At 40.2% G+C, this 18,540-nt stretch overlaps 1 protein-coding gene across 4 annotated transcripts in view; it reads right to left on the bottom strand.

The window, feature by feature from the left end:
- Window positions 1-5,044, bottom strand: part of KIF2A (kinesin family member 2A) — a 67,380-nt gene extending 62,336 nt beyond the window's left edge. For all 4 annotated transcript variants that reach the window (XM_079918934.1, XM_079918936.1, XM_079918935.1 and 1 more), the window contains exon 1: window positions 4,768-5,044. In XM_079918934.1, coding sequence (XP_079775060.1) covers window positions 4,768-4,831 — 64 coding nt within the window. In that variant the 5' untranslated portion in view covers window positions 4,832-5,044. The remainder of the gene's footprint in view (window positions 1-4,767) is intronic.
- Between the last annotated feature and the right edge of the window lie 13,496 nt (window positions 5,045-18,540).

Raw genomic sequence — 18,540 nt, 5'->3', positions numbered from 1 at the left:
ATGATCTCTCAAGGAATCTTTTTCTGGATTTTCCACACTTGTGCCTCCTTCCCTATTTGAAGGGACACAAGCTTAACTGGCTCTTTGCTATTTTCTCTAGATTTTTGACACACAAACAAGTTAACCTTGTTAACGTGCCTTTCCCCACAGTTCCAAAATTTCTGTCATAAGAATCAAGTGACTAGGCAATGAATATAGATTTCTTTCTGTGGTAGTTCTGGAAGCAACAAGTGATTGACTATTGGAAAGGGCTTTAAAGCCTTAGATTGCTGAATCTTAATGCTTATAGTTAATAAAATATCAGACATCAATTTGATCTCACCAATAGGGCAAATTTAAGCAACATTATTAATTGTAGGTTATCTGAGCAAAAGGGGCTTTCATATCTCAAAAAAGAAAAAAAAAGAAAATCAAAGTACACAAAGTGATCAACTTCATACCATCATCAGCAAACATGTGCCAGCATTTGAAGAGAGCTAGGAGTAAAAGGACTTCGGTTTTGGTCCAGACTATGCCTCTTATTAACCATGTGATCTTGCAAGTAATCCAACCTCAGATTCTTCACCTATAAAACAATGAATCTGCCACCACCTACCCTACTTACCTCACAGGGTTTCTGTGAGGATCCAATTAGATAACCTATTTGGAAAACTATGAAGACCTAAAATATATATATATATATATATATATATACATATATATATATATATATATATGGAACCACCATCATGCTAATCACCATGTAAAAAGAAATCACTAGTCCACAATTTCCTCCATTCTACCCACTTCATAATCAAAATCACATAACTGTACCAAAAGGAACTATATTGCTATGTGGTTCATTTTTATTACCTAAATTCAGTCTGTTCTCCAAAAGCCTATATAACGACATGTAAAGATGAACTAGCAGAAGAATATATGTGGCAAAGTACGTAGAGAATTAAGTCATTGAAATCTTTTCTAAAGATTGCCTGCCCCAAACTCAAAGACTCCTGATGGGTCCTTTGAAATCTTCACTTTCCTCTGGATTTCAGATGCTCAATTAAAGCACTCTTTTCAGCATTTAATTAAGACACAGGAATATTTTTTCTCCCACAATTCTGAGTTTTGTGACCTTCTAGTAAACATACCATAACAGTTTTTACTGGATCATTACAATTGGGCTCTATAATACTGCTCTCTAGTGGCTTTCCCATGAGTGAGACACAATTTCCCACGTCTTGACTGGGCTGTAGAAAGCTGGATATGGTTCCCAAATAATAGAGAATTCTTCCTCTACTGTCACAGTTCTTGATAGTATGGTTTCTATGCTATGTAAGTCAGGTTCCTGGCTGCCACTGTATGAAGGTGTATGAATCTAGACAGGTCACTTATAGTGACTTGGGACTCAGTTTCCACATCTATAAGAATGAGAACTAGATCATGTCCAAGGATCTGTCTGGTTGAAATAGTGTATGATTCTCTTCAGATCACATTTATCAATCCTGCAACTAAGAGACCCCAAAGAACAATCCCATCATAGCTGCAGCTTCGAAATATGCAAAACATATCTCATCACTCCCCCAGCCCCCAAACAATAGTCACAGCTACTGTAGAACGAATAAGGAATGTTTTAACAGTGCATGGTGTTTTGTTGTGTTTTTTTGGGGGGGGGCATCTCCCAGTGAAAACTACCTAGTTACACAACAGTTAAGACTGCAGTTTTCAGGGTCATTAGATTCCAAAAAGAAACTGAATCAGAAAGATAATAGGAAGACACATGCAAGAAAATAAACATGAGTGTTCATTTCCAGAAACCAGTCCAATTTCACACCAGGTTATCTCCTGTGGCTAGGGATAATCTGAGGAGTCCAAGCCTAACCTCTGTCACTTCTAATCTTAGAATACCAAAAAAGTCAGCAAGCTTTCACAGATCACTCAGTTTCAATCAACTCTGGGAGTCTTGAATAAGAGGCCTGTAGGAGGTGTGGTGGGCATGGGGGGTAGAGAGGGAAGTGGCTCACAGGATGAGCACAGAGGCAAGGGTCTCCCTTCCAGATAAGACTTCATCTTAATGGTTAATTAAAATAATGTTCGAAAACCAAAATCCAATAATGAATGATTTGCTCAAAAACTAAATACAAGGAACTCAGCTAGGAACATGATTGGATACGCAGATGAATTCAGGGAATTTAAAATTCCTTAATGCTCTGGCTCTGGTTGAAGTGGGCACAGGGAGGCTGCCATCCCTCAATTGCGTTCTCCACACTACCCCTTGTCTGGTCAGTTTGAAAATATAATATTGAGAAAAATGTACCCAAATATTAATGCTTAAGGAAATATGCTGTCTCACGAGTCTCCTAATGACTTAGGAATTCAGTGGCTGACTGGCCATCCAGCTTTAGTAATCAATGAAGACTTAGCAGGGATTAGTTTTGAGCAGGGTATTGAAAGAGAGTAACAAGTCTACTTTAGTTACCTGGGAATATATATTTTTTAATATAACATAACGGATGGGAGAAGCATGCTCGGAAACAAGGACAAGGATCACCATTAGCAAGCATGCAGAAAAACATCAAGTCACCAGTTAACAGCAGTCTAGCAGCCCTTCTTCATCCTGTGGTTTCCACTGTCTCAGGCATTACATTCATGCTCAACCAACTACAAAGTTTATTTCTGTTACAATGACCACTACTGTTTCATCTAAAACACTTACGCTATAGAAATGGGAAGAAACAAAACAGCTTCTTTAAAGTGAAAAAGGGAAAGCTTGGGGGGGCGTCTCCCAGACATCAATTTCTACTGTGAAACACCACCACCCAATGCAAATGATCATTCCCTTCTTTTCAAGCTCTCTGCTTATCTGTTACCTTCAACTCTACCATGCATCTGAGGAGCATAAATATGTACTATAAGTTGAGATGATATACATTGTAATGATTTCCATTATTTCTCAAGGACAAACTGCTTTGAAATGTGATTTTAGGTTACTTGCACTTATGTAAGAACACAAAGCTCTTAAATGTCTGGGTTTCTAGTACAGGCAGAAGGTTAAGGCAGAAAGAGTATTAAAAGCCTCTATCCTAGAACCACCCACCCAAACCAAAATTGTTTCCAGTCCGATACATTTAAATAAAAAGGTGTTACCCCAGAAAATATAAAATTATCCAAACCTTTCAAATATCATCATACTTCTGATAGATTCTACAGTAACACCTATAATCATAGTTAAAGGCTTAGAATGTAAAGAACTTACACATTTTTATGCCCTTCCCCCAAATTTAAAATAACATATAAACCCTACTTTTGCTAGTATACGGTGAACGTGCATTTACCTCAAAAAGAAACTGCAGTTAACAGCACTGCTTAAGAAAAGTTATTTGAAGAGAAAATATAAAGTAACCCCAACCCAAGTAAAAGAGACATCTCTTTCCCACTAGTGTTGCTGGTAACTTCTAAAGCTCTAAGTGGTATAATTCATCTTTTCACATACAGGATAATAATGCTTCCAGTTGTTAACACAAATTATGTCAAATATAACGAAGGGGAAAAAATCATCAGCTATACAAGGTCTTCCAATACATCACATAGATAACATGAAAGTCAATCTCAGCTTCACATAACTTGGTCAAACCTGGTAGAAACCAAGAGGGTGTGGATGTACCAGCGACAGTTACCACCGACTAGGCTAAATGATAATAAGCCACAAATTAAAGGTAAGGTATAAGGAACACCGCACACCTCTCGATATTACACACCTCTACTTTCTTCAATGCGTGGATTGAAAGAAAATAATTTATCCCCCTCCATGCGGTTTCTCCTTTACAATATAAATTATTTCCAAGCCTGGCTGGCTAGTGACATAAAACATTTTCCCCAAGAGAAACCTACAGAAAGATACAGAAGCCTAGGGCTTTCTAGGCTTTTTTAATTAAGCCCGTGCCTCGTCTTACACTTTCCTCTAGGTTACCTCTCCGGAGGGTGTGAAAATATCAACAGACGGTCCCCCAGCCCCACCCTCCCAGTAGTGCCTCGCACTGACTAGGTTCATCCCGCTCCTTCCCTTTCAGCCTCATCACCTTTGAGAAGCTTATCGAATACTTCTCCCCATTTATACCCGCACCCTTATTCATGCCTGAGCACGACAAGCTCCGCATCCTTCTTCCAAGGAAGGGACTAGCAAAAAAGAAACAGGCATGCTCGAGAAACGACTGACGAAGAAACGTGACAGCCAGACACTTTAAACCAGCGGGGTTGGCCTTTCTCCCCCACCTCAGCCTGGAACCAGCAGTCGGTTCCCTAAATACTGAAATCTCTGGTCTTCACGCTCTCCCCACCCCCGCAGAGATGAGGCCGGAAAATGAAAAGGCCGGGGTGAGACGCAAGGCTGGGTCAACCCTAACGGAGCCCGCTGCCCCCACCCTCCGGGCTGGCGTCCCCGGGGAGGATGGAGATCGCGGGAGGAGCGAGGGCTCCCGGCCCGGGACCCGCCAGCGCGCCCGCCCGACGCCCCCAGAGACGCAGCCCGCTACACCCGGGCCCTTCCCCGCCGGCCTCCCCCGGCCCAGCCCCCCGAAGGGCCCCTCCCCGCCCCGGCACTGCAGCGGCACCCGGGGCGGACCCCAAGCTGGCCTCACTCGCACACAAGCCACACACAAAAGCGCCGCCGCCGCCGCCTTCCCGCCCCCACTGCGCGGCGGAGTAATCAATGAGGCAGCCGGCGCCCGCGTCTCCTCCGTGCACGCCCGAATGCGGGGCCCGGGCGGCAGGGGCGGCGGCGAGACTCACCATCGCTCCGCTTGATCTCCACGTAAATCCCGATCTGGATCTTGCCGAAGTTGGCCGTTGCCATCACCTCATCTGGAGCAGCGGCGGCTGGCCGAGGGAGGGGGACGCGAGGGCGGAAAAGGCGGGGAGGGGACGGGGTAGGTGTGGGAGGGGGAGCGGTTGCCCGCGGCCGCGCCGGCCCGGGCGACAGCGTGAACGCGAGCCGGGGCCGCGAAGAGCAGCGGCGGGCTGGCAGGCGGAGGCCCCGGGCCTGCAGGCCGGCGGGAGGACGCGCACGCCGGGGCGTCGGGGTGAAGCGAGGGCCGGGGCCGTGAGGCGGCGCGGGCGAAAGTGGGAGGGCCCGCGCCGCCCGCCCTGGAGCAGACGCTGGGGAGGCGGGGCGCCGCGCGCCTGCGCAGAGCGCTCCTCCCGCGTCTCTTCCTCGTCTGCCTGCCTTTCCCCGCTGCCTCGAGGGGGCCCCGCCCGCAGTGAGGTCGGCAGAGGGAGCGGAACGCTGGCTCTACGGGTCGCAGCGAGCCTGCGTCTCGGTTGATTTCGGCGTGCGGCCTGGAAGAGGCAGGACCCCGCGCCCCGGTGCCATCCGGCCTCTCTGGCACCCAAAAATTGGCGCTCTTGCTGGAATGGATTAAGGACCCTGTGGTTTCTGGGCGTTCCGGCTGGAGCGCGTGGCTGAGGGATGAATTTAGGGGTCGGCCATTGACAGCATGGGTTCAGTGTTTCATCTGAGAGTGTCACCTCTGTTGCTACTTAGAGGTGGCCTGTCCAAGTAACCGTCCCAAGGTTTCCCATCCAGTTGTGGAAGAAAAGAAGAAACACCTTTGAGGAGTCACCCACCCTAGGTCAGAATGAAGGTCCTCTTTTCATGGCTTTGACTTAGCTCATCACCACTCAAAAAGAAACCCTGTGGTATGGGGGCGGGGAGGGGGGCTTGACTGCTCGGTTTATGATGCATCCGATGCTGGTGTCTTGTCTCTGCTGTAGGGTTCAAGACTATTTGCACTGGACCATAAAACCAGTAACTATGATTCAAGGACAGAGGGCAGACACAAGGTTGACTAAGGAAGGTGTCTTTCCTGCAGTCACTTGATTAGTCTGACCACATCAGCATGTGGAGAGCGGGATTCTTCATCCTGGCAGAGCAGGAAGGCCATGTGGACAGGGACCATAGAAACTATGTTTACAGGACTGTGTAAAACAAACCTCCAAACGTGTGACTTTTGCTTCTAGTATTAGGACTTGATATGGAGGAAACACACTTATCGTGCTCTGCTTTCTCTAGTCATTGTTAATCTCCCTGTAATATTAATTAAAAACAGTTTTAAAATTTAAAAATTGGAAACTGGATACATGTGTGTTAAGTGCGTGTGTGGATATATGCAAATGGCTAGAGTTTTCAACCTAATATAAGTAATCAAGTCAAATAGATCCTAAAAGAATTGTTGAAAGATTCAGACTACGTTTGTAACTTGAATATATTAAAGGCATAGTTGTCAAAAGAAGAAAGTTTCTTAGATCCAATCTAAAGTAAAAATAATGTCTATGAAAAAAACACTGGGTAGGGATTCCCTGGTGGCGCAGTGGTTGAGAGTCCGCCTGTCGATGCAGGGGACACGGGTTCGTGCCCCGGTCCGGGAAGATCCCATATGCCGCGGAGCGGCTGGGCCCCTGAGCCATGGCCGCTGAGCCTGCGCGTCCGGAGCCTGTGCTCCAGAAGGGGAGAGGCCACAACGGTGAGAGGCCCGCGTACCACAAAAAACAAACAAACAAAACAAAACAAAACAAAAAAAAACACTGGGTAGACAAGTTAGAAAATAACCGGCTTTTACATTCCAGAAATGACATTACTGTAAATCTCAATTCAGGACCTCTGTTTCAAAATAAGATTTGACCAAATCAAGATTCAGGGTTTTTTTTTAATAATCTTGAGAGTTTTATCTGAACTCTTTGAGCTTCTGTCCAGTAGAACTCATTCCCTGATGTCTCGATGACTGAGGTATACAGCATCTATTTATTTGCTTGCAAATTCTTTAAAGAATACAAAGAAATCAAGCTATACACCTATTAAATTTAAAATTGCTTCATAAAATATTATGTTTTATCACGGTTACTGACACATACTTTGCACCCTGTGGGAAGTTTTCATGAGGGTCAAGTGAAATAAAATGTGATAGTACTTTGTATTTATAATCAAGTTAAAAAACAAAGTAAACCACCCTACAAAAAATAACCTAGTACTCTACTGTAATCTTCAAATCATTAATTCAAATTTTATATCCAATGATGTAAAATTAAACACTTTGCAATTTGCCTCTGGCCCTCATCACCTCACACTTGAGAGGATAGCAAGAGCTTTACAGACCTGTCTATATTCTTTTACCCACTCGAGTCCATCCTAACTTAACTGACAGAATAATCTTGCTTAAGGATAATTTCCATCAAGTCATATCCTATTAATAGTGGCTGCTGTTGTCCTACCCTATCCTGAGTTGATAAACCATTTCAAAAAAATCATAGTTATTGTCATCGAGCCAAGCCAATCTCTTTATAAGGCCTAGATTAAAAAAATTTTTCCTCTACTTTGGGGTCATTAGTACATAAACGTTAAGAGATTATTCCAAGGAAGAGGCTGTTAAGCCAGTGAGCAGGATTTGAAGCAGAAGCCAACACTCACCTTAACCAGTTACCTGCTCCTCTGGGGAAGAGCAGAGGCATGACTTGGCTCCAGTTCTAGCTCAAATTATACATGTGTGTCTACATCTTCTTACTTGAAGTTTTCCATTCAGTGTTTGCATCTATTCTCAATTACACAAAGTTTGTGGATCTAGGATCAAATGAAGAAAATGGATGCAGTTGACAGAAACTCTTCGACTTTGTTGTCTCCTTTCTGTCCTGTGCTGCTTTGGAGACTTTTCGGTTGTCAGTGTTTCCCATTCCCATTAAATTTACTTACATTTTAATTCTAATTAAACTGGTGTAATTTTATTGTAATATATTTTAGTCCTTAAACAAATACATTAAAAACACCTGGGAGATATAAATCCCAATTTTACCCGCTCTGAATATTTGCTCTGTTCTTCTCTGTTGGATTTCTCTTCCTGCCTGCAAACATTTTCAGGCTCCTTTGTCTTGGAAAAAAAATCTTTTGATCCTTCTCTTCCTATTTAAATTCCATTCTATTTTTTACTTTCCTTCCCCTGCCAAATTCTCAAATGACTGCTTTAAATACCCACTACCTTGATTCCCCATCACTCATTCATTTCCTAACCCCTAAATCTGGATTTAATCCTCTACTGAATTATATTTTTTTAAGTCAACATTTACTTGTAATTACCTCATTCAGTATACACTACCATCTTATTTTTGAATTTTATTTATTTATTTTTTATACAGCAGATTCTTATCTATTTTATACACATTAGTGTATATATGCCAATCCCAATCTCCCAATTCATCCCACAACTACCACCATCACCATCACCCCCCGCCCTGCTTTTCCCGCTACACTACCATCTTTATTTGCCTTGAATTCATTGAAGAACGGCCTACCTGCTCTCTCCCAAACAATACCGTTCCTGCCTCAGTTTCTGCTCATATAGTAAGTGATTTACTCACCTCTATTTTTATTTTTGGCTGTGCCACATGGCTTGGGGGATATTAGTTCCCTGACCAGGGATTGAATCCATGCCCCCTGCAGTGGAAGCACAGAGTCCTAACCACTAGACAACCAGGGAAGTCCCTTACTCTGCTCTATTTAAAGCCTTTCTATGTGGCAAGGCACAGCTGTAGTCTCCCTTCTTTATGGTGCTTTCTCCACCCAATCCAATTTATAATGACGGTCCTATCTGGGTGATTCTCCCCCCAGCCATGATCATCAGAAGCACTTAAGAAATATTTTAATAAAAATATGTAAGCACAAACTCTACTCCAGGCCTAACAGTTTAAAATTTCCAGGGGGGAATTTAATGTGGTCTGTTTTTTTTGTTTTGTTTTTTTGTTTTTTGTTTTGGCTGTGTTGGGTCTTCGTTTCTGTGCGAGAGCTCTCTCTAGTTGCGGCGAGCGGGGGCCACTCTTCATTGCGGCGTGCAGGCCTCTCACTGTCGCGGCCTCTCTTGTTGCGGAGCACAGGCTCCAGACGCACAGGCTCAGTACTCGTGGCTCATGGGCCCAGTTGCTCCACGGCATGTGGGATCTTCCCAGACCAGGGCTCGAACCCGTGTCCCCTGTATTGGCAGGCAGACTCTCAACCACTGCGCCACCAGGGAAGCCCATGTGGTCTGTTTTTTAAAAACTCATCAGGAGATTCTGAGGTGTATATATAACTGGTTGAGAACCAGTTGATTACCCTTGAATTTCCATAATTTGATATTTTCTATACATTGCCCACGTAGGGACTGAGTACTGAATAGACACTGATTGGTTATTTACCTAGTCCACCTTCTTCATTATAATTCTTTCATGTATACTTTTTTTTTTTTTTTTTTTTTTTTGGGGTACGCGGGCCTCTCACTGTTGTGGCCTCTGCCGTTGCGGAGCACAGGCTCCGGACGCGCAGGCTCAGCGGCCATGGCTCAGGGGCCCAGCCGCTCCGCGGCATATGGGATCTTCCCGGACCGGGGCACGAACCCGTGTCCCCTGCATCGGCAGGCGGACTCTCAACCACTGCCCCACCAGGGAAGCCCTCATGTATACTTTTTGATAGTCTACTTATCAAACTTATTTTGATAGTATACTTTCACTTATACCTTTTGATAGTGTATTGGATTGTATTAACAGTAAGCTTTTGGTACAAAGCTAATTTACAAAGCCTTTTAAGGTCCATATTGAATTTAGATCTATATAGAAATATCAAATAATGTGGTGTCATATTCCATCATTGTCTACATTGAGGTATTCCTAATCTTTATACTTATTAATCAAATATTTGCCTTAATTTTCATTTACATAACGAATTCCTCTCAAGTATAGGAAGTGTAGAGGTTTCCCCTTACACCAGATTTTCAGTAATTTGATGAGTATGAACTCATAAGTAACAGGAGGTGGTCTTTTCACCATTTGTAGTAATATATCCAAGTTGAAAATGATTTATATATTCTTACATAGTTCTTATTAATTCGGGAGCTTAGTAAGCTCTTATAGAGTTGTCATGGAGCATCAGCGATGTAAAACAAAATGATTGATGGTGTGCTACACATTCTCATTATTTTAAAAAACTATGGCCGGTGTTAGTTTTTTCAATGTATTCAGTCTAAGTCAAGTATAACTAGAGAGAACAGGTTTCCCTGAAATATTTCTTGTTGTTAAAGGATAGCACTTGATTTTTTGGTTGCTGTTTTGATGTAATCAACTTAACAGAAAGCAAATTTTCCAGTAAATATTAAGGTCCCAAACATACCTTATTTCCCTAATCTTTGTTAATATGCATACTTACTTTTATGGCTGTTTGAATTCCTTCTTTAAATTGAAAATATATGTTATATACTGTGAGTAGAGCCTAGCTAGGCCATAGTAAATACATTTTACAACAGTGGAAATAAAGACATTTTTCATTATAGATTTAGTCTCTTAAAATAATTGTTTTGCTTGACTTCACTTCTTATGACTATTTCAGTGTGTTTTTATAGTCCATATGTCCATATACTTATAATTTTTAATAGCCATATACTATTCCATATATATGTATATTTTTGACATTGCTTCATGGCATGCGGAATCTTAGTTCCCCAACCAGGGATCCAAACATGTCCCTTACAGTGGAAGCACAGAGTCCTAACCACTGGACCGCCAGGGAATTCCCATACTATTTGATATATTTCTAAATCATTTTTTGCTTACACATTCACTGTATTGTTGAGTTATCTTCAATATAAAATTCTAATTATGAACATCTTTGTAAACCTTTTTTGTGGGAAAATTCCTCTAAATGAAAATATCAGGTCAAAGGATATGAAAGTTATACTTAAAATATAAAAGAGATAACATCACTTCCTTCTTAAAATCAATCACCAGCTTCCTAGAATAAAATCTAAATTCTTTACAGAGCTATACATGATCTAGCTTTGGCTACCTCTCCACCCTTGTCTGGTACCACACTCCTGCTCATTCTGCTCTAGCCTCACTGAGTTCTTTTCTTTCCCTTAAATATGTCAAGCTCTTCCCCAGATCAACATTGTGGCTCTTGCTTAACTTTTCATATGATTGTTTCTTGTTATCTTTCAGGTCTTAGTCAAAAAGCACCTCCTGAAAAATGTCTTCCCTTACCCTCCACCTCACCCCCACTTTACTCTCTATCACTCTGTAACTTAACACCACCTGCAATTACCTTGCTCCATTATTTACTTTTTCATCTGTCTCCTCCCCCATTCTAAAGTAAGCTCCCTGAGGGTAGGAACCTTGTCTAATGTTCTTTGTTACATCTTCAGCACATAGAACAGTACTTGGAACACAGATGCTCAGCAAATATTTGTTGAATAAATTAAGGAAGTTTAACTCTGTTTTATATTGCCAAATTTATACTCTTTGATTTGATAGTCTTTTCTTGAATGAGGTAAACTGGTAATGTATTTCCTCATTTACATGACCTAGAAAATCAAAATTTAATGTTTCCATCTTCTAAATCTCAAAATCTCTACTAGGTATAGATTATTACATAAGTAATAAATTCTCATAAAGAATTTTATTTTATTTTTAATTTAATTTTTATTTCATTTTAAAATATAGCTGATTTCCTTTTTTTATTATTTTCATTTTATTTTTTTATTTTTTAACATCTTCATTGGAGTATAATTGCTTTACAATGGTGTGTTAGTTTCCACTTTATAACAAAGTGAATCAGCTATACATATACATATATCCCCATATCTCCTCCCTCTTGCGTCTCCCTCCCATCCTCCCTATTCCACCCCTCTAGATGGTCACAAAGCACTGAGCTAATCTCCCTGTGCTATACGACTGCTTCCCACTAGCTATCTATTTTACATTTGGTAGCATATATATGTCCATGCTACTCTCTCACTTTGTCCCAGCTTACCCTTCCCACTCCCTGTGTCCTCAAGTGCATTCTCTATGTCTTCATCATTATTCCTGTCCTGCCCCTAGGTTCTTCAGAACCTTTTTTTTTTTTTTAGATTCCATATGTATGTGTTAGCATACAGTGTTTGTTTTTCTCTTTCTGACTTACTTCACTCTGAATGACAGACTCTAGGTCCATCCACCTCACTACAAGTAACTCAGTTTCATTTATTTTTATGGCTGAGTAATATTCCATTGTATATATGTGCCACATCTTCTTTATCCATTCATCCGATGATGGACACTTAGGTTGCTTCCATGTCCTGGCTATTGTAAATTGAACTGCGATGAACATTGTGGTACATGACTCTTTTTGAAATATGGTTTTCTCCAGGTATATGCCCAGTAGTGGGATTGCTGGGTCATATGGTAGTTCTGTTTTTAGTTTCTGAAGGAACATCCATACTGTTCTCCATAGTGGCTGTATCAATTTACATTCCTACCAAGAGTGCAAGAGGGTTCCTTTTTCTCCACACCCTCTCCAGCATTTATTGTTTGTACATTTTTTAATGATGGCCATTCTGACGGTGTGAGATGATACCTCATTGTAGTTTTGATTTGCATTTCTCTAATGATTAGTGATGTTGAGGATCCTTTCATGTGTTTGTTGGCAGTCTGTATATCTTCTTTGGAGAAATGTCTATTTAGGTCTTCTGCCCATTTTTCGATTGGGTTGTTTGTTTTTTTGGTATTGAGCTGCATGAGCTGCTTGTAAAATTTTGGAGATTAATCCTTTGTCACTTGCTTCATTTGCAAATATTTTCTCCCATTCTGAGGGTTGTCTTTTCATCTTGTTTATGGTTTCCTTTGCTTTTCAAAAGCTTTTAACTTTCATTAGGTCCCATTTGTTTACTTTTGTTCTTATTTCCATTTCCCTAGGAGGTGACTTAAAAAGGATCTTGCTGTGATTTATGTCATAGAGTGTTCTGCCTATGTTTCCCTCTAAGAGTTTTATAGTATCTGGCCTTACCTTTAGGTCTTTAATCCATTTTGAGTTTATTTTTGTGTATGGTGTTAGAGAGTGTTCTAAATTCATTCTTTTACGTGTAGCTGTCCAGTTTTCCCAGCACCACTTATTGAAGAGGCTGTCTCTTCTCCATTGTATATTCTTGCCTCCTTTATCAAACATAAGGTGATCGTATGTGCGTGGCTTATCACTGGGCTTTCTATCCTGTTATATTGATCTATATTTCTGTTTCTGTGCCAGTACCATACTGTCTTGATTACTGTAGCTTTGTAGTATAGTCTGATGTCCAGGGGCCTGATTCCTCCAGCTCCGTATTTCTTTCTCAAGATTGCTTTGGCTATTCAGGATCTTTTGTGTGTCCATAGAAATTGTGAAATTTTTTATTCTAGCTCTGTGAAAAATGCCATTGGTAGTTTGATAGGGATTGCATTGAATCTGTAGATTGCTTTGGGTAGTAGAGTCATTTTCACAATGTTGATTCTTCCAACCCAAGAACATGGTATATCTCTCCATCTGTTTGTATCATCTTTCATCACGGTCTTATAGTTTTCTGCATACAGGTCTTTTGTCTCCTTAGGTAGGTTTATTCCTAGGTATTTTATTCTTTTTGTTGCAATGGTAAATGGGAGTGTTTTCTTAATTTCTCTTTCAGATTTTTCATCATTAATGTATAGGAATGCAAGAGATTTCTGTGCATTAATTTTGTATCCTGCTACTTTACCAAATTCATTGATTAGCTCTAGTAGTTTTCCGGTAGCATCTTTAAGATTTTCTATAGTATGTCATCTGCAAACAGTGACAGCTTTACTTCTTCTTTTCTGATTTGGAATCCTTTCATTTTTTTTCTTCTCTGATTGCTGTGGCTAAAACATCCAAAACTGTGTTGAATAACAGTGGTGAGAGTGGACAGCCTTGTGTTGTTTCTGATCTTGGAAGAAATGGTTTCAGTGTTTTGCCATTGAGAATGATGCTGGCTGTGGGTTTGTCATATATGGCCTTTATTATGTTGAGGTAAGTTCCCTCTATGCCTACTTTCTGGAGGGTTTTTATTATAAATGGGTGTTGAATTTTGTTGAAAATTTTTTCTGCATCTATTGAGATGATCATATTGTTTTCCTCCTTCAATTTGTTAATATGGTTTATCACATTGATTGATTTGTGTATACTGAAGAATCCTTGCATCCCTGGGATAAATCCTACATGATCACGGTGTATGATCCTTTTAATGTGCTGTTGGATTCTTTTTGCTAGTATTTTGTTGAGGATTTTTGCATCTGTGTTCATCAGTTATATTGGTCTGTAGTTTTCTTTCTTTGTGACATCTTTGTCTGGTTTTGGTATCAGGGTGATAGTGGCCTCGTAGAATGAGTTTGCGGGTGTTCCTCCCTCTGCTATATTTTGGAAGAGTTTGAGAAGGATAAGTGTTAGCTCTTCTCTAAATGTTTGATAGAATTCACCTGTGAAGCCATCTGGTCCTGGGTTTTTGTTGGAAGATTTTTTAATCACAGTCTCAATTTCAGTGCTTGTTATTGGTTTGTTTCTATTTTCTCTTTCTTCCTGGTTCAATCTCAGAAGGTTGTGCATTTCTAAGAATTTGTCCATTTCTTCCATGTTGTCCATTTTATTGGCATGTGGTTGCTCGTAGTAATCTCTCGTGATCCTTTGTATTTCTGCAGTGTCAATTCTTACTTCTCCTTTTTCATTTCTAATTCTATTGAATTGAGTCCTCTTCCTTTTTTTTCTTGATGAGTCTGGCTAATGGTTTATCAATTTTGTTTATCTTCTCAAAGAAACAGGTTTTAGTTTTATTGGTCCTTGCTATTGTTTCCTTCATTTCTTTTTCATTTATTTCTGATCTGATCTTTATGATTTCTTTCCTTCTGCTAACTTTGGGGTTTTTTTGTTCTTTCTCTAATTGCTTTTGGTGTAAGGCTAGGTTGTTTATTTGAGATATTTCTTATTTCTTGAGGTAGGATTGTAATGCTATAAACTTCCTTCTTAGAACGGCTTTTGCTGAATCCCATAGGTTTTAGGTCATCTTGTTTTCCATTGTCATTTGTATCTAGGTATTCTTTGATTTCCTCTTTGATTTCTTTAGTGATTTCTTGGTTATTTAGTAGTGTACTGTTTAGCCTTCATGTTTGTATTTGTATTTTTTACAGATTTTTTCCTGTAATTGATGTCTAGTCTCATAGCGTTGTGGTCGGAAAAGGTACTTGATATGATTTAAATTTTCTTAAATTTACCAACGCTTGATTTATGACCCAAGAAATGCTCTATCCTGGAGAATGTTCCATGAGCACTTGAGAAGAAAGTGTGATCTGCCGTTTTTGGATGGAATGTCCTATAAATATCAATTAAGTCCATCTTGTTTAATGTATCATTTCAAACTTGTGTTTCCTTATTTATTTTCATTTTGGATGATCTGTCCATTGGTGAAAGTGGCATGTTAAAGTCCCCTACTCTTATTGTATTACTGTCAATTTCCCCTTTTATGGCTGTTAACATTTGCCTTATGTATTGAGGTGCTCCTATATTGGGTGCATAAATATTTAAAATTCTTATATCTTCTTCTTGGATTGATCCCTTTATCGTTATGTAGTGTCCTTCCTTATCTCTTATAATAGTCTTTATTTTAAAGTCTATTTTGTCTGATATGAGAATTGCTACTCCAGCTTTCTTTTGATTTCTATTTGCATGGAATATCTTTTTCCATCCCCTCACTTTCAGTCTGTATGTGTCCCTATGTCTGAAGTGGGTCTCTTGTAGACAGCATATATACGTGTCTTGTTTTTGTATATCTTCAGCCTGTCTATGTCTTTTGGTTGGAGAATTTAATCCATTTACATTTAGGGTAGTTATCGATGTGTATGTTCCTATTACCATTTTCTTAATTGTTTTGAGTTTGTTGTTGTAGGTGTTTTCCTCCTCTGTATTTCCTGCCTAGAGAAGTTCCTTTAGCATTTGTTGTAAAGCTGGTTTGGTGGTGCTGAATTCTCTTAGCTTTTGCTTGTCTGTAAAGATTTTAATTTCTCCATCAAATCTGAATGAGATCCTTGCTGGGTACAGTAATCTTGTTTGTAGGTTTTTCCCTTTCATCACTTTAAATATGTCTTACCACTCCCTCTGGCTTGCAGAGTTTCTGCTGAAAGATCAGCTGTTAACCTTATGGGGATTCCCTTGTATATTATTTGTTGTTTTTCCCTTGCTGCTTTTAATATTTTTTCTTTGTATTTAATTTTTGATAGTTTGATTAATATGTGTCTTGGTGTATTCTCCTTGGATTTATCCTGTATGGGATGCTGTGCTTCCTGGACTTGATTGACTATTTCCTTTCCCATATTAGGAAAGTTTTCAACTGTATTCTCTTCAAATATTTTCTCAGCCCCTTTCTTTTTCTCTTCTTCTTCTGGGACCCTTATAATTCGAATGTTGGTACATTTAGTGTTGTCCCAGAAGTCTCTGAGACTGTCCTCAGTTCTTTTCATTCTTTTCTCTTTATTCTGCTCTGCAGTAGTTATTTCCACTATTTTATCTTCCAGGTCACTTATCCATTCTTCTGCCTCAGTTATTCTGCTATTGTTTCCTTCTAGAGAATTTTAAATTTCATTTATTTTGTTGTTCATCATTGTTTGTTTGCTCTTCAGTTCTTCTAGCTCCTTGTGAAACGTTTCTTGTATTTTCTCCATTCTACTTCCAAGATTTTGGATCATTTTTACTATCATTACCCTGAATTCTTTTTCAGGTAGACTGCCTATATCTTCTTCATTTCTTTGGTCTGGTGGGGTTTTACTTTGCTCCCTCATCTTCTCTGTGTTTCTCTGTCTTCTCATTTTGCTTAACTTACTGTGTTTGGGGTCTCCGTTTCGCAGGCTGCAAGTTTGTAGTTCCCGTTGTTTTTGGTGTCTGCCTCAGTGGCTGAGGTTGGTTCTGTTGGTTGTGTAGGCTTTCTGGTGGAGTGGACTGGTAACTGTGTTCTGGTGGATGAGGCTGGATCTTGTCTTTCTCGTGGGTGGGACCATGTCCAGTGTTGTGTTTTGGGGTGTCTGTGACCTTATTATGATTTTAGACAGCCTCTCTGCTAATGGGTGGGGTTGTGTTCCTGTCTTGGTCGTTGTTTGGCATTGGGTGTCCAGCACTGTAGCTTCCTGGTCGTTGAGTGGAGCTGGATCATATTGTTGAGATGGAGATCTCTTGGAGAACTTTCGCCGTTTGATATTATGTGGAGCCGGGAGGTCTTTGGTGGACCAATGTCCTGAACTCGGCTCTCCCACCTCAGAGGCACCGGCCTGACACCCGGCCAGAGCACCAAGACCCTGTCAGCCACACGGCCAGGTATGTGTGGAGTTTCTTGCCTTTTGGGAAGTCTGAGATCTTCTGCCAGCGTTCAGTAGGTTTTCTGTAGGAGTTGTTCCACATGTAGATGTATTTCTGGTGTATTTGTAGGGAGGAAGGTGATCTCCACGTCTTACTCCTCCACCATCTTGAAGGTCTCTCCCTCATAAAAAGTTTTAAAATGCAGAAGAGTATAAAGTAAAATGAAAGGGAAAACTCCTGGTCCTCCACCAACCCACCCCTCACACACTCCTCCACCCTTGCTTGCCCTCCAATTTCCCTGGCCTGGGTGGAACCCCTGTTAATACTGTATTAATCCAATAATCCTCAAACTGTATTGGGCACAAGATTCATGTGGGCTGATTGTTATGAAGAGTCTGGGGTTCAATCACCAGAGATTGTGATTCTGTAAGGTTTAGTATACTAGTTCAGTAGCAGATCTTGTATGATGTAGTAGATCAGTAGATCTAGTATGAAGTCCAGGAATATGTATTTTTAACATGTACTCTAGGTGATTTTTATACAAATAGTCAGATAATAATGCTTCGAAAAAATTCTTTTAAAATGTCATTAAATATACGTAATAATACCTGTGTAATTTATATTTTAAAGAAATCATGCTGTATATACTACTTTGAACGTTTCTTTTAAAATATATTTTGGACCTCTTTCCATGCCAGTGTTCATAGATCTATCTCCCTTTTAATAGCTGGTTATTATTCTACTGTATATGTGAATAGTAGAGGAAAGTGTAAGCAAACTGGCATTTAGATAGCTATTTTGGTTGTTTCCATTTTTATCTCTTGCTCTTTTCAACAGTATTTAGTACATTCACTTTGTACAGTTGTGTGAATATTTCTTTAGGATAACATCCTAGAAGTGGAATTGCTGAGCCAAAGGATAGTCACGTTTACAATTTTGGTAAAATTGAGCAATTTTTTTGTTGTTTTGATGTTATTTTGAGGTTTTTGATGTTACACATCAATTATATTTCACACATTATTTGAACTAAGCATAGTATATCATCATTTTTATTGTTAATCCATGCCCTGATATACCCTCTCATTCCTGTAGATCTCTAACCGAATTCTTGGCTTTGACATACTGCCTTGTTTTGACTTCTAGCTTTTGTACAAAGCCTGCCTCAGGAGTTGCTCCAGACCCCTACTCTAAATTCACAGCCCAATTTTCTGTAATTTTCCAGGACTAGCTGTTTCCATGCCTCCCTTGCACTCATTGCTATATCATGATTCTGTAAGTCCCCACCCCAGCCCAGGACTCCATAAAACAATTCCACCTACATCCTTCTCACCTACTCTTATACATATGGAACAATAACAAACAATATTAACAATTTGTAGTTATGTGCTAATTGTGTGGTGTAGGCTCCAAGTAGAGAGGAA

Source organism: Stenella coeruleoalba, assembly GCF_951394435.1.
Source record: "Stenella coeruleoalba genome assembly, chromosome: 3".
Classification (NCBI taxonomy): domain Eukaryota; kingdom Metazoa; phylum Chordata; class Mammalia; order Artiodactyla; family Delphinidae; genus Stenella; species Stenella coeruleoalba.
This window is presented reverse-complemented; position numbering and strand designations above follow the sequence as displayed.